At 44.1% G+C, this 16,662-nt stretch overlaps 1 protein-coding gene across 3 annotated transcripts in view; it reads left to right on the plus strand.

Moving 5' to 3' along the window:
- Positions 1–16,662, plus strand: part of uif (sushi, von Willebrand factor type A, EGF and pentraxin domain-containing protein uif) — a 122,518-nt gene that overhangs the window by 80,615 nt on the left and 25,241 nt on the right. For all 3 annotated transcript variants that reach the window (XM_045758838.2, XM_045758841.2, XM_045758839.2), the window contains exons 5-6: positions 15,465–15,643; positions 16,293–16,471. In XM_045758838.2, coding sequence (XP_045614794.2) covers positions 15,465–15,643; positions 16,293–16,471 — 358 coding nt within the window. The remainder of the gene's footprint in view (positions 1–15,464; positions 15,644–16,292; positions 16,472–16,662) is intronic.

The raw sequence follows: 16,662 nt of genomic DNA on the forward strand, positions 1-16,662 counted from the left end.
TTAATCCAAAAGACCTCTTTTGGATTAATTAGAGATTAAGGAACATTTAGCTTGTTTTTATTGGCTTTTAAGTGAATGAAGTTTGTGGAATGTGGATTTGTGGATTTAAGATTCCTTTTTATCCATTTTGAACGACTCTGTTTATTGGGGGTCCCTGAGTTGGGTATCATGGTCCCTCAGGGACCCGTGTGGAGGTCCCTAAGGGTCCCCAAGTCTGTACCTGTATTCTATAGACTGTAACCGAGCGAATATCTGCTGCAATGTTGCCGTTTCTGAAGGAATTAATGTTTAATATACTTTAGTATTCCGTGGGCTGCTCAGAGGTACTCAGAGGAGTACTAAATCAGTTATCCTGGTAGCTGAAGGCCAAGCCTGAAACATATCAACGCTACAGCTATGTAGATTCTCCCCCCTTGCTCTCAGAGGTACTCAGAGGAATACTAAATCAGTTATCCTGGTAGCTGAAGACCAAGCCTGAAACATATCAACGCTACAGCTATGTAGATTCTCCCCCCTTGCTCTCAGGCTAAGGGTAGGTAAAGCTATTCATTGTAGTGTTGTTTAGCTGAAGGTACGAGTTAATTCAGCGAAGATGCTAAGAAACTCTTTGGAGCAGGACGGTGGGATCGATTCGCCGTCTTTGAGTCGGCGCCCAAGGTCCGGATCTTAAGGTTGCTATAGACGCATCACAATATGGTGATGTTATTGTGATTTAACACGGTGCAGCCTAACATGTTACGTTCATCCATTTATACTTTTTTGTGTATGCAATTGAGGGAATGGCGTCTAAATATGTATTTAAAACGTTATTTTGAGGCCCGTCTATAATGGTGAGACGGGTGGTTATACCCCTGGGACAGGAGACGGGTGATTATATTCCCTGACGGAAGGTAATGTAAGGTACAAGAAAGAGTAGAAATTAGTAGAAAGCGTCGAGGTGGTATCATTATGTTTCGCGTGGAGGGACTATGGGAGCGGATTATGGGGGAGCTGTTACTTGTGTAAAGGAGGAAATGTCTATGTTTATCTCTCAGAATGTTCGGTAATACGTTTATTGCTTGTGATGTGTACTCACCTAATTGTGCTTGCGGGGGTTGAGCTTTGGCTCTTTGGTCCCACATATATTTGTATCACACATATACAATATATATGTGTGTCTATGTATGTATTAACACGATGTACTGAACGGGGTGAGAATAGCTTGAGCTGCCTCATCCCTTTGTGTGTATTTTACCCCAATAAACTTATTTCAATTTCAATGGGGAGCGGACTAAGAGGTAAGGGTATGACCACTAACCAAGCCTTCAAGCAAGGGGGGGAGGGGGGTAGCCGGGTCATCATACTATCTTGAGAGGTTATCTTGAGATGATTTTCGGGGCTTTTTAGTGTCCCCGCGGCCCGGTCCTCGACCAGGCCTCCACCCCCAGGAAGCAGCCCGTGACAGCTGACTAACACCCAGGTACCTATTTTACTGCTAGGTAACAGAGGCATAGGGTGAAAGAAACTCTGCCCCTTGTTTCTCGCCGGCGCCCAGGATCGAACCCGGGACCACAGGATCACAAGTCCAGTGTGCTGTCCGCTGTCCGCAACTAACAGAATGTTGACTCTCAGAATAACGGGCTTATTGACCATACTAATAATATACTCCCCACTGGAACACTCGAGGCTAATTGATAGTAACTTCAGTCCAGGCAGACAAGAGGAGTCTACTTGCTCGGCAGTTATGCTCTACCAAATACTAATCTACATGTTAATTGTTATTTTTTAATCACTGAAGCCGTGGTTATTACGATTTTGGTAACGAGCTGATGGCCTGTTAACCTCTGGAGGGTCACGAAGGCTGCCATGATTGTTTGTTGACCAACCACCAGCTAGACTTTAGTCCTGAACATTGTCTAGGACTAAATTCAACTATTGGTGTATATATACATAGAAGAGTATATATATATATATATATATATATATATATATATATATATATATATATATATATATATATATATATATATATATATATATAAATATATCCCATGATTATTACACACACACACACACACACACACACACACACACACACACACACACACACACACACACACACACACCACCCCACTTCACAACATCTGTGAGACTGTAAGCTCACTTGTGAGTTGTATTATCACCACAAAGTGGTGTAAATTGAGGGGTTGGTGGAGGGGGGAGTGGTGTGAGGTTGAGTACTGTGGTGGAGGAGAGAGTACCTGGCCAGGGTGGTGGTGTGGTGGTCGCCCAGGTGAGGGCTGCCTCACTTCTCTTCTACAGCGTTAGCCTTATTATTGCTTCTGCTGACAGATAAGACACGGGCTATTCATGCCCGTGCCACCTCCTGGATGGCTTAATCTTACTCACTCAAGATAAGACGCATATGCAAGGTGGAATTAGAGCAGGTGGGCAAGGGGTTCCTAAAATGGTAAGGGGGGGGGGGGGGAGAGGGAGGGTGGTGGATGGGACATGTACACAGTAAAATAACAACATACTGGAGTGAACGATATGGAAGAAAAGTCAGAATAGAACCAGTGAAGAGCAGAGGTGCCATAGGCACAATCAGAGAACACTGTATAAACATCAGAGGTCCGCGGTTGTTCAACACCCTCCCAGCAAGCATAAGAAATATTGCCGGAACAACCGTGGACATCTTCAAGAGGAAACTAAATTCCTCTAGTTTCTGTCTCTAGATTCTGTCTCTAGAGGAATCTAGATTCCTCTAGAAACTGTCTCTAGAGAAAACTAGATTGTTTCCTCCAAGGAGTGCCGGACCAACCGGGCTGTGGTGGGTATGTGGGCCTGCGGGCCGCTCCAAGCAACAGCCTGGTGGACCAAACTCTCACAAGTCAAGCCTGGCCTCGGGCCGGGCTTGGGGAGTAGAAGAACTCCCAGAACCCCATCAACCAGGTATATGTGGTCCTGCGGGCCGCTCCAAGCAACAGCCTGGTGGACCAAACTCTCACAAGTCAAGCCTGGCCTCGGGCCGGGCTTGGGGAGTAGAACTCCCAGAACCCCATCAAGCAGGTATCAAGCAGGTAAGGGAGGACGGAGAGAGGTGTAGGCGGACAGGCACAGTGGAGACGAGGGAGTTAAAAGGAAGACTGGAGAGTCAAGGGGAGGAGGGGGAATGGAAGACAGTGGTTGCGCTAGAAATTATATATTGGCAGGGATTAGGGAGGTGAGTTAGTGGGTAGGCTAGGGAGGGGAGGGAGGGAGGGAAGGAGGCCAAGGGAGGGAGGGAGAGAAGCAGGCCAAGGGAGGGAGGGAAGCAGGCCAAGGGAGGGAGGGAGGGAAGCAGGCCAAGGGAGGGAGGGAAGCAGGCCAAGGGAGGGAGGGAGGGAGGGAAGCAGGCCAAGGGAGGGAGGGAAGCAGGCCAAGGGAGGGAGGGAAGCAGGCCAAGGGAGGGAGGGAAGCAGGCCAAGGGAGGGAGGGAGGGAAGCAGGCCAAGGAAAGGAGGGAGGGAGGGAGGGAAGCAGGCAAGGGGAGGGAGGGAGGGAAGGAGGGAAGCAGGCCAGGGGAGGGAGAGAGGGAGGGAGGGAAGCAGGCCAAGGAAGGGAGGGAGGGAGGGAGGGAGGGAGCTAAGCAGGCCAAGGAAGGGAGGGAGGGAAGCAGGCCAAGGAAGGGAGGGAGGGAGGGAGGGAGGGAAGCAGGCCAAGGAAGGGAGGGAGGGAGGGAGGGAGCTAAGCAGGCCAAGGAAGGGAGGGAGGGAGGGAGGGAAGCAGGCCAAGGAAGGGAGAGAGGGAGGGAGGGAGCTAAGCAGGCCAAGGAAGGGAGGGAGGGAGGGAGTTCAACGCTCCCAAGACAGTCAGCGTGAGGGCGGGTTGCCACATGTCGCCAATATTGCCGCCACCACCACTGCTGGTCCCATCATTATGTCTTCCCATCACTGTCTCAGCTCATACTCTCTCAGCTCATACTCTCTCAGCTCACACTCTCAGCTCACACTGTCTCAGCTCACACTGTCTTAGCTCTCACTGTCTCAGCTCTCACTGTCTCAGCTCACACTCTCTCAGCTCTCACTGTCTCAGCTCTCACTGTCTCAGCTCTCACTGTCTCAGCTCTCACTGTCTCAGCTCACACTCTCAGCTCTCACTGTCTCAGCTCACACTGTCTCAGCTCACACTGTCTCAGCTCACACTGTCTTAGCTCTCACTGTCTCAGCTCACACTGTCTCAGCTCACACTGACTCAGCTCTCACTGTCTCAGCTCACACTGTCTCAGCTCACACTGTCTCAGCTCTCACTGTCTCAGCTCACACTGTCTCAGCTCACACCACTCTCCCCCCCCCCCCCCCTACAGAGCGAAGTGACAAGCAGAGTGCCGCAGGGTTCAGTACAGAGGGAAGTTGTTCTGTGGATCTGAACAACCTAGAGAGATGATTTGACAAATGGCTGTTCGATTTTAATCCAATCAAATGCAAGGTTATACGATAATGCGGCACAGAACAACACTTAAAAGTTAAATCATTAAAAGCACATTAACATAATATTCCAAACAGCTTAAGTAGATGATGAGTGATTGTGAGTAGATCTTAGATCTTCGTATTAGCGAAAAGATCTTGTAATCGTCTTTGAGGTGAGAACTTGCAGTAGAAACTGAGGTCGGTGATAGTGTGTTATGGTGAGGACGCATGCGCGATCTGGCCAGCGAGCCACCCTCAGGTGACCCTTATTGTACGGTAATTAGGAGCTTGTGCTACCTGTCTTCCCTCACCCCCCCCCCCTACCTCCTTCCCTGCCTCCATTTACCTGTCTTCCAGGTCCTCTATCTTCCTCCCTCTCTACTCTTTTACCATTCCACCCCCACTCCCTCCCTCTGTCTATCCCACCCTTCCTTCCCTTCCCTCCCTTTTAGTCAGTTCCATCAGTCAACTTCCACTAAGAATTTATTTTAAGTTGTCAGATCAGTCACTGGGGGCTCTAACTTACATGAGGCGCTCAGAGGCGCTCAACCAGCTCCCACTGGAAGCTGGGAGGTGCTCACGAAGCTTCAGATTCTTTATTTAGGACAGGTACATACATTTCAGATGAGTTACAAACATAATGTTGGATTGAACGAAAAAGCTGGTACATACAATACCTAAAGCCATTAGTACGCCTAGCGTTTCGAGCAAACTTAGCGAATAAACACATAAACGAGACAACTAACTTACAGTAGTCATTGCACAAAGCAAGTAATGATATGTCACGTTACTATAAGCTGCCAAGTCACGTGATAGTGTTGAAACAATGAGTGTAGACCTTTTGTGCTTGTCTTAATATATTACAACATTCTCCCCCAGTGTGAAGCAGAATGAATTGCATTGAAATTCAAAGTAGCAGCATGGCATGTTACCAGAATGAAGCATTGAGAGACCCAGGAGCCAGATTCACGAAGCAGTTACGCGAGTACTTACGAACGTGTGCATCTTTCCTCAAGAAAGACGGCTTTGTTTACATTTATTATACAAGCGTGAAAACTTGCCAATCAACTGTTGTTATTGTTATAAACAGCCTCCTGGTGCTTCGGAGCTCATTAACTGTTTAATAATTGTAAACAAAGCCACCAAATATTGAGAAAAGATGTACAGGTTCGGAAGTGCTTGCGTAACTGCTTCGTGAATCTGGCCCCAGATGATTAGATGAAAGTAAGAAGGTGTACCCAAGGCTGCTGTAATGATGCCCGCGCACACACGTAATGGCATTGTAATTTGAGAGCAACATGTCCTCCTCTCGTCTTCCTCTTCACTCCCTTCGTGATGGGACATGAGTGTTGACTCAGCACAGTCGTGACTGGAGAAGGAGGGAGGGAGGAAGGGAGAGGTGGGTAATGGGGGGTGTTGGTCAGTTCTGAGGCTGATAACTCCTCATGGTTGTAAGGTGTATGAGAGAGAAGGTTGTGGCCGTGAATGGTGAGGGGGGGGGGGGTGGGTGTAGTGTCAGGTGTGAGGCTAATGACTCTACCAGCTCGTTATAGGAGCCTCACACTGACCAAGACATCATACCTGTTTCGCGGTCATTGCAGCCCGCGTACTCAGCGCCCAAGGTCAGGGGTGACATTTTTTTTTAGTGATTTTAGGCCGTGATTTTTGTTTGCATTCATTTTATTCTGTTTGACAAACGAGAAAACTACACATTTATTCGCGGACCGACGGACGTTTGCATGCACGAACTGGAGTACGCATGCACGAATATCAAGACCTGGGAAACTTGTACATTTTTGTTGCCAGCGGTCACGGACGGATTGCTAAGTTCCCGCCATAGAACTCAAATAATCCACCGTTTTCTCTAGTAATGTCACGATAAATAGTACTCCCTTTAAAATACTTTATTTTATATTACGATATTGATTTGATTTGATTCTCTACTTCTGCAGTATGATTACATCTCGGGCTAGCGGTTTGATCAGTCACTAGCGTCGGTTATAGCGGATGTTATACCACCGTTATAAATTTGAATTTGAATGTTGCTTCACCAATCACGACAGCAGTATTACTCAGCCTTACACCACATCTGCTGTGCTCATTCACACCGTCCTCCCCGAGTTGTTACAAAGTCACTAAAATGGTGTGCTAAGTTCAGCCCGTCTTCCTAAAAGGATAGGACTTACAATAGCTATTCAGTTAAACGTATCAAATATGATGGACCACCAGAAAGTTGATTTCTCTGCATTTGGCCAAATGGGAACTCTTAACAGCAACATAAATATAGAACCTAATCTCTCCTAGCAATCTAAGGCCTAATTCGCGCAATCAGAGGCCTAATCTAGTACCTATATGTGCTATACGAGGCGTAGGAATGTTACAATTTGGATTTTAATTGCATTTTTCTGGACTATAACATTAAAAGTACACTGCATATTGGTAATCATAGGTTTTTTATATATTACACAAACGCCTTATAATACAATAAAGTTATAACTTGAGAATATTCACCGTTTAGTGACAAAGGTTTACTTGCCATTTACAAGTACACTGTTACTGAACCCGAAATATGCTTTCAGGCCATCGCAAATATCTAGATAACTATCCAGTTGGTATGGGAATGGGTTTGATGTCTCTTGACTTTACCCTGAAGACAAGCTCGAGGGCGGGCGCCATATTGACACTTTCGATCAAATTGGTATATATTTCGACTATTTTTCCTATACCTATAAATTGGTATATATATTTCGACTATTTTTCTATACCTATAAATTGGTATATATATTTCGACTATAAGCACTATCATTTCAGAAAGATAGGTGGACCTAACCTACCCTACCACACACGCATTCTTGCATAGAGCTGCTATGAATCATAGTGCATCATATTTTGTCCGTTGGGGGATTTTGACGTTAAAATGCGACATATCATTCGAGAGGACAGGTTGGAACACCCAGTCAAAGTTTAGGATGTATTCTTTAATCACGCCACACCTGCCTGCCCACCAGGTGTGTGTATTGTGATCAATGCCAGTGACGAAGATTACAAAAAAAAGAGGCCTAGAAGTGATTCCTGAAGCAAGTCACTGACAACGTTTGCCATTCAGATATTATTTCGTTTAGGACGGCTCAATGCCCTCTGCCCTTCAGCCATCATTTAACCTTTTCCAGTATTTCCCCACTGGTGCGACGTGCCTGTAGTTTTCAGGCCATTATTTCGTATTCATCAAATACCTTCAAGAATCCCATTGACACATCACGTCGAAGATATCATTTTTACCCGTGAACTGGTTGTAGTTTCTAGAAAAGTGAGCAGATTTCAAAATTCAAAATTCAAATTTTTATTCAGTTAAAAGTACATACATTGATAAAGAGTTGCAAACATAATGTTGGATTTATAGAATACATTGATGAAGATTTACAAATATAATGTTGGATTTATAGATAGAGCTAGTACGAGCGGGGGCGTCGTAGCCTGGTGGATAGCGCGCAGGACTCGTAATTCTGTGGCGCGGGTTCGATTCCCGCACGAGGCAGAAACAAATGGGCAAAGTTTCTTTCACCCTGAATGCCCCTGTTACCTAGCAGTAAATAGGTACCTGGGAGTTAGTCAGCTGTCACGGGCTGCTTCCTGGGGGTGGAGGCCTGGTCGAGGACCGGGCCGCGGGGACACTAAAAGCCCCGAAATCATCTCAAGATAACCTCAAGAAAGTACATACAATACCTAAAGCCACTAATACTCGCAGCGTTTCGGGCTTCGAGTTTGTTCAGGAAGATTATATTTGCACGGATCCAGGTCGTGGTGTTTACAGGAGAGTGTGAACTGGGAGGTGGAGGGTGATGGCTTCCCTCAGGAGTCTCTCACGGAGCTTGTGGATGTGCCAAGTTAGGCAGATTGGCTGCACTGATTGGTTCCCAGTCACAAGGCACTTTTCCTTGCTCTAGTGGCAAGGAAAAGTTTTCCTTGCTCTCTCTAAATGGTAAATACGTGATGCTCTTCCCTCTTATCATTTTAAACTAAATTCCATTAGCTTCTGAGGCTTTACTTGTGTTTTTAATCAGTTTATGAATCCTCAATAGGGATTACTTTTGGGATTATTTATTGTTTTTGTCTCATACAATCGACTTAAAACATAAAATACTTTAGTTTTAGCTACAAAGCATAACTGTTTTTTTAAATTGCTTCCTATAGCATTTTTTTTTTGTCCTATATGCGCCATCTTGAAAAGCCACATCGCGTAACTATATTCTCGCCAATGCTGTATAGGTTCAGGTCCGAAATTAGCCGCTAGACCTATTGAAATATAGTGGACTTTGTTACATTAGGCTTTGATAATATTTCGACAAATTTTCTATAAGATTTACATTTAATTGGGTTTTCTACTCTATTGTTTCTCATGATTAAAAGTGGTTGTCTATGATATGATTTAAATTATAAATGATTAATTATGGTGTTTAATCCGTAACCTTGTAAATGTTGTGAATGAAGGTTAGTAGGTTATACTTGTAAGTGTAACTATCTTTTTATTCAGCTTCAAACACTCGAAGTCACTTTTTTCGAACAAATTTTTATCATGAAGTATGTTTATTAGAATCACTTGAAGCTTAACTCAATACGTAGATGTGTTTGTAACTATGATCAGAATAATATAATAACCGCTGCACTAAAATAACTAGTGCAAGGAACATGTTTGTGAAGGTACCTTGCAGGGCACGTGTAGGTCAGTATATGAACAGAAAAGATGCCGCACATTAGAGAAGAACGTTACTGAACAAACTGGGAAATGGTACAAGAACGTAGTAGGCTGCAACATTCAAATATAACACATAAACACGCATCTACATAAAACCCATCTACATGTAAAAAAAAAACTATAATCCGTTTACACCACTATTTACAGGATGGAAAATGGGGTTATACAGTAAATTGGCCGCAACAAAACTATAAACCGTAAGCACACAGATGCTCTCTGGTAAAGAAGTCCTACCATACACCCACCCACACTGGTGTTTACACCTACACGGCTGTGGAAACGTTTATCTTTACTTTATATTCATTAGTAAATATTGGGTTTTTGTTGTATTTGCATGATAATGAGCCGTTGAACACACAATACAAGAATGTTTCCGGAAAGGGATTTTAAGGCCACAGGTGTACGGAGTCAGGCATGTAGTAGTGGTTTTACTCTGTATGAAACATGTGATTTACCTCGTCACATGTTTCCTTCTTCCAGAGGTAGAATACGAACGTACGTGTGTGTGTGTGTGTGTGTGTGTGTGTGTGTGTGTGTGTGTGTGTGTGTGTGTGTGTGTGTGTGTGTGTGTGTGTAAGGACTATGCACATGTCGGCAGCACATGCAAGAAGTTCACACTAACAAGACGGCTGTTAACCTAAGATTTACTATAAGTTATATTTTTGTATGCTTGTTAACTCAGTATTTATATATACCTTTATTATTACACCTGTCATCATCATCATCATAGGAACTTGCAAGAAAAGAGCCCGGTGGGGACAAATGTGACTCCCACAGCTAAGTGCACAAATTGTAGCCTAGTTGCTGCTCCACTCCTGTGAGTCGTGGACAGTATATGCTCTAGGAAGATAACCGAATCCCGAGTCTCCTTGACAGCTTCCGGTTGGCCCAGCAACCGGAAGCATGTGCTCATCTTCAGGTAGCCGCATTTTTGTGGTCGCGGGAGTCCGGATAACATGTCAGGAGTCCGGTTAACGTGTCAACAACAGCTCGGCCTCTGCTTGTATTCGGTGCTGGACAAAACATTACTGTTCTCTTTATAGTACGTCGCGTTTTGACGTATAGGTTACCTTGAGGTTATCTTGAGATGATTTTGGGGCTTTTTAGTGTCCCCGCGGCCCGGTCCTCGACCAGGCCTCCACCCCCCAGGAAGCAGCCCGTGACAGCTGACTAACACCCAGGTACCTATTTTACTGCTTGGTAACAGGGGCATAGGGTGAAAGAAACTCTGTCCATTGTTTCTCGCCGGTGCCCGGGATCGAACCCGGGACCACAGGATCACAAGTCCAGCGTGCTGTCCGCTCGGCCGACCGGTTCGTGGGAGCTCTGGTAGGTTAGACTAAGGCACTTTAGTACACCAGTTTTCTGACGTTTGGAATGCTGGCGAGAACGGGCTGGTTGGCCGCGGAGCTAAGCTTACTGCAGGTCTTAATTATTCTCTCTCCTTTTTTCCGTTTATTATCCGAAGCTTAGTTCCTAACACGAATATCAACATAACTTTCAAGTGTACCAACTATTGTGGAAATCCGTACAAAGTTTGCTGTGGATAATAAAGATTGGTCGGGAAGATGACCCCAACAGGTAAAATCTCAATTGATATCTTTAGTGTGAACCAAACCAGCCAAGTTTTAAGAGTAAAAAAATAATCAAATACCAAATAATTTATAATTTATGAACCTTTGGTGAACAATAAATGGCACAAGAAAACTCTGGCGAGTGATAGGGTGAACTTTGCCATCTGTAATGATTTTCTAGTTTCTTGTGCTCGGTGAATGGAACCGGTCGAGCCTCCTGTATAATAGAATTACAATCAAAAAAGATTCCGGAAGATGCGATACCGTAAACACAGCTGCCCGGTAAGCAAAGGTTGTTGACTTGTAAGGCAGATTTGCATTCACGATCCCTGAGGTTGAGCGCGGGAGACGTCGGGTTGTTTGAACGTTATACAGCTATGTTCTACACTCTTTACCTCCACCCATAGTCTCGGCAGCAAGATTGTATGGGGTTTTGACGCCCCTCTTTACACGGTTTTTCATTGTAAAGGCTTCTTGCGAAAGATGACATGTGCATTTAGTTAGACAAGATAAAGGAAAACGGTAAAGGTGATTGTGGGAGGCATGGTGTTCATCCGTCTGTGATTGAGACAGTATAGTTCACGGATTTCTTTTCTTTCCACGTGCGCGCGCTACACACACACACACACACACACACACACACACACACACACACACACACACACACACACACACACACACACACACACACACACACACACACACACGCACACACACACACACACACACACGCACACACACACACACGCACACACACACACACACACACACACACACACACACACACACACACACACACACACACACACACACACACACACACACACACACACAGTGCCACACAAGAGGCTAGTGCGAAAGCTGGAGATGCAGGCTGGAGTGAGAGGGAAGGTACTCCGGTGGATAGAGGAATACCTAAGCAACAGGAGACAACGAGTCTGTGTGAGGGGTGAGGTCTCAGATTGGCGAGACGTCACAAGTGGAGTCCCGCAGGGGTCAGTCCTTGGACCTATACTGTTTCTGGTATATGTAAATGATCTCCCAGAGGGTATAGATTCGTTCCTCTCAATGTTTGCCGACGATGCAAAAATTATGAGGAGGATTGAAACAGAGGATGATAGTAGGAGGCTACAAGATGACCTGGATAGACTGAGTGAATGGTCCAACAAATGGCTGTTGAAGTTCAACCCGAGTAAATGCAAAGTAATGAAACTAGGCAGTGGAAACAGGAGGCCAGGCACAGGATACAGAATAGGAGATGAAGTACTTAATGAAACAGACAGAGAGAAAGATCTAGGAGTTGATATCACACCAAACCTGTCTCCTGAAGCCCACATAAAGAGAATAACGTCTGCGGCATATGCGAGGCTGGCTAACATCAGAACGGCGTTCAGGAACCTGTGTAAGGAATCATTCAGAATCTTGTACACCACATATGTAAGACCAATCCTGGAGTATGCGGCCCCAGCATGGAGCCCGTATCTTGTCAAGCACAAGACGAAGCTGGAAAAAGTCCAAAGGTATGCTACTAGACTAGTCCCAGAACTAAGAGGCATGAGTTATGAGGAAAGGCTGCGGGAAATGCACCTTACGACACTGGAAGACAGAAGAGTAAGGGGGGACATGATCACAACCTACAAAATCCTCAGGGGAATCGACCGGGTAAACAAGGATGAACTATTCAACACTGGTGGGACGCGAACAAGGGGACACAGGTGGAAGCTGAGTACCCAAATGAGCCACAGAGACGTTAGAAAGAACTTTTTCAGTGTCAGAGTAGTTAGTAAATGGAATGCATTAGGAAGTGATGTGGTGGAGGCTGACTCCATACACAGTTTCAAATGTAGATATGATAGAGCCCAATAGGCTCAGGAATCTGTACACCAGTTGATTGACGGTTGAGAGGCGGGACCAAAGAGCCAGAGCTCAACCCCCGCAAGCACAATTAGGTGAGTACAATTAGGTGAGTACACACATTCAAGATTCTGAAGGGGATTGATAGGGTAGATAAAGACAGTCTATTTAACACAAGGGGAACACGCACAAGGGGACACAGGTGGAAACTGAGTGCCCAAATGAGCCACAGAGATATTAGAAAGAACTTTTTTAGTGTCAGAGTGGTTGACAAATGGAATGCATTAGGAAGTGATGTGGTGGAGGCTGACTCCATACACAGTTTCAAGTGTAGATATGACAGAGCCCGATAGGCTCATGAATCTGTACACCTGTTGATTGACTGTTGAGAGGCGGGACCAAAGAGCCAAAAACTCAACCCCCGCAAATACACCTAGGTGAGCACACACACGCATACACACACACATATACATACATGTATACACATCCCCCCACACACTCATACTTCCGGGCCGGTGAACAAGTTAAAACGTTATGCAAACACTGTGTGGCTGTTTCTCTTGCTCAGTCTTGCTTAAATGAACGAGTTGGTCAGGAAATGACCAACTGTACGGTTGAACACGTCGCTCATCGGTGAATATCCTCATATTTGTTTTTGTACAGAGTAATAAGTGCTGTTTTATCTAGGACCAGAATTAAGCTGTTTCTTCCATACTTGTCCTGGTATTTCGTCTTTGTTTATTGCCTAAGTGTATTGATTGCAGTGGCAGCTAGTTGTGCATCCAATAATTATTTTGGACTGTAGTTTATTGTGCACTCTCATATTCAGCCTGTGAGCGATAGCTTATCGTGCATATTGGATTACGAGATCGATCGTAATCCATCCGATCGATCGGATGGATTACGAGAACTTTCAAATCCAGGGATCCCATCACAATGGTTGTACTCTTCAAGTCACTTGTGTTGTCCCGTCTTGAGTACTGCTCAGTACTCACTTCCCCCTTCAGAGCAGGAGAGATTGCTGAAATAGAGGGAATACAGAGAACATATACGGCATACATAGACGAGATAAAACACCTAAATTATTGGGATCGTCTCAAAGCTCTCCAAATGTACTCTCTAGAAAGGAGACGAGAGATATACCAAATAATATACACGTGGAAAATACTAGAGGGCCAGGTCCCAAATCTACACAGTAAAATAACAACGTACTGGAGTAAACAATATGGAAGGAAATGCAAGATTGAACCAATGAAGAGCAGAGGTGCCATAGGCACAATCAGAGAACACTGTATAAACATCAGAGGTCCGCGGTTGTTCAACGTCCTCCCAGCGACTATAAGAAATATTGCCGGAACAACCGTGGACATCTTCAAGAGAAAACTGGACGGTTTTCTAAGAGAAGTTCCGGATCAGCCGGGCTGTGGTGGGTATGTGGGCCTGTGGGCCGCTCCAAGCAACAGCCTGGTGGACCAAACTCTCACAAATCAAGTCTGGCCTCGGGCCGGGCTTGGGGAGTAGAAGAACTCCCAGAACCCCATCAGCCAGGTATCAAGCATCCTATCATGTAAGCGGTAGTTTATTGTGCACCCCATACTCATCCTGTGAACGGTAGCGCAAAAATATTAGAGAGGAGACACAGTCCTCAATTACTACGGAGGATGTTATTTTACATGGGGTTTTACCATTTATCCGTACACCTCACACTGAATTACAATGACAGCTAATACCAGAACACTTCGTTCGCTGTAACTGCAATGTATGATAATATAAATATATTGCATAATGGAGTTGTCATTTGTTATAATATTTAACATATCTCACATTTATATTGAAGGGAAATAGAACCTTCTTATCTATGATTTTGAGTAAAAAAAAATCGTGGTGCGCACTATAGGTGTATAAAGACAATGCCACCTTGTATAAGTGCCATAGGCATCCTTCTCATGGTGTACTTATTAATATGAAAATACTTAATGAACTTCTTGTCTCATTTTCCTCCGTTGTCAGACATTGTCACAGTATATAGTGTCTGTATAATCTAGCCTAGAAACACATTATGTTTTCACCAGAATAAAATATTTATTCCTAAGTAAATTACGATAACAATTACGCCATATTTTAGGTGTAACTCTTTGTTCATATATTTTATGTTCATGTGGTAATTTTCAAGGTTTCCTGAGTACATACTGGCCCTGAGTACACACCTGCCCTGCAGAGTACACACCTACCTTGCAGAGTACACACCTGCCATCATTATATAATTAATACTCATTCACATTTATATATTTATGGCAGAGGTAATAATTTTCCTTAGTACAAAGTATTAAAAGGCTACGTGCATTATTAAAAAGACGTCTTCACGACAATTCTTATTAGGAAATGTTGAAATAAGTCGTTAAATGTTCTTCTTAACCATGCTTTGTTATAATTACTTGAAGAACATTGTAAAAGAACCTGTGTAGTTATTATGTGTGTGTGTAACATGCCATTTATATACCTTTTTATTATATTCTAATCAGTATTTTGTTAGTGAAAAGTATTTATTGGTTTATTTGATGCAATTTATTCAATCATATTTATTTACTTAGCTTACCTATAATTACATGTTTGTTATATTGACGATGTGACGACTAATGGCGATGTGACGACTTATACTGAATTTTGAAACTAGTTCATCAAGACTGTAACTTGCTTAGCTAAATGAATTGTGGGGTTCAGTCCCTGAGCTCATTATGTGCCTCTGTAACCCTTTTCACTACCTCCCACAAGATGGGTATGGGGTGCATAATAAATGAACTAAACTAAAAAAAAAAAAAAAAACTAAGTCCGTATTAATGTGTGGGTTTGCCAACAGATTTGGATCCGACCTGGTGCTGGTGGAGAGCTACAGTCAGAACAACTTCACAGAGGGTCTGGCCCACGCCAGCCTCGATGACCCCACCAACAGCTACTGGCTGGGCCTCGTCTCCCTCAATGACCTCTCTACCAACACCCTGGAGAGTGCCAGTGGCAAGCACGTCTCGCTCTACTCGGGTGAGTGTACATGCATGCCCTTCACTCTCGTCACGCTACTCTCATTATTGCCATAACTGTACACATGCAGGACCTCCCCACACCCTCAGCATACAAGTGTGTAAATCACGAAAATTAACACGTGATGAAAAATGTGACAGTGTCACACCACAACTATCTTTGAACGCTACATTCTGCTGCGGTGAAGATTTTAACCTGTCTTTGATAAATACTGAACTCTCTGTGTTATATCATTAATTCCTCTCTCTCAATTGATGTTTGTGCTTAAAATGTAACTAGAAGAGTTTTAGCTCAAGTTACCCACCTACATACAGCACTAGATCAAAGTAAGACATTGGTTCTATAGAAAGCATAAATACAAGATGCTGCAAATATTTATAATAACGTTAAGTGCTTACATCCTGGCCCATCCTGCACAAGAGGCATTAGGTATATGACTTGCAAACAGGGTGTATGAGGCATCACACAAGCTTCTTCAATACTGTACATCCTAAAGTCGCTTCTATTCCTTGTATGTATTTGGACTATATTAGAGGTCGTCGACCAGGAAGTGACAAGTTCAGCTTCAATTAATATACAGTTGTATTTGAGGGGTGTTAATATACAGTTGTATTTGAGGGGTGTTAATAAGTGTATGATGTTTCCTCAGGGTTCTGGTCACAAGGACAACCCCAGGTGACAGGTGGGGAGTGTGTGAAAGCCAAACTCTCTGACCAGCACCAGTCATGGGAGCTCAGCACATGTGAATCTCTTCTACCCTTCATGTGTCGAGTTCAAGCCTGCACCCGTGGTGCCCTTCACTGCTCCAATGGAAAATGTATCAACAAGGTCAGCCATGATATAGTCCAGTTTATATTCTGGGTCAGATTAGGGATTAAGTTTCTACTCTTTTCATATTACAGATTTAGTTAAAAAAAATTGAAATAGATTCACCCATGATTAATTAGTAATTTAGCTTTAAATTGGTATTAATGTTGAATTTTTAAATAGCTTAAATTTATCTTAACTAAAATATAATT

The sequence above is a fragment of the Procambarus clarkii genome, chromosome 35, assembly GCF_040958095.1.
Source record: "Procambarus clarkii isolate CNS0578487 chromosome 35, FALCON_Pclarkii_2.0, whole genome shotgun sequence".
Classification (NCBI taxonomy): domain Eukaryota; kingdom Metazoa; phylum Arthropoda; class Malacostraca; order Decapoda; family Cambaridae; genus Procambarus; species Procambarus clarkii.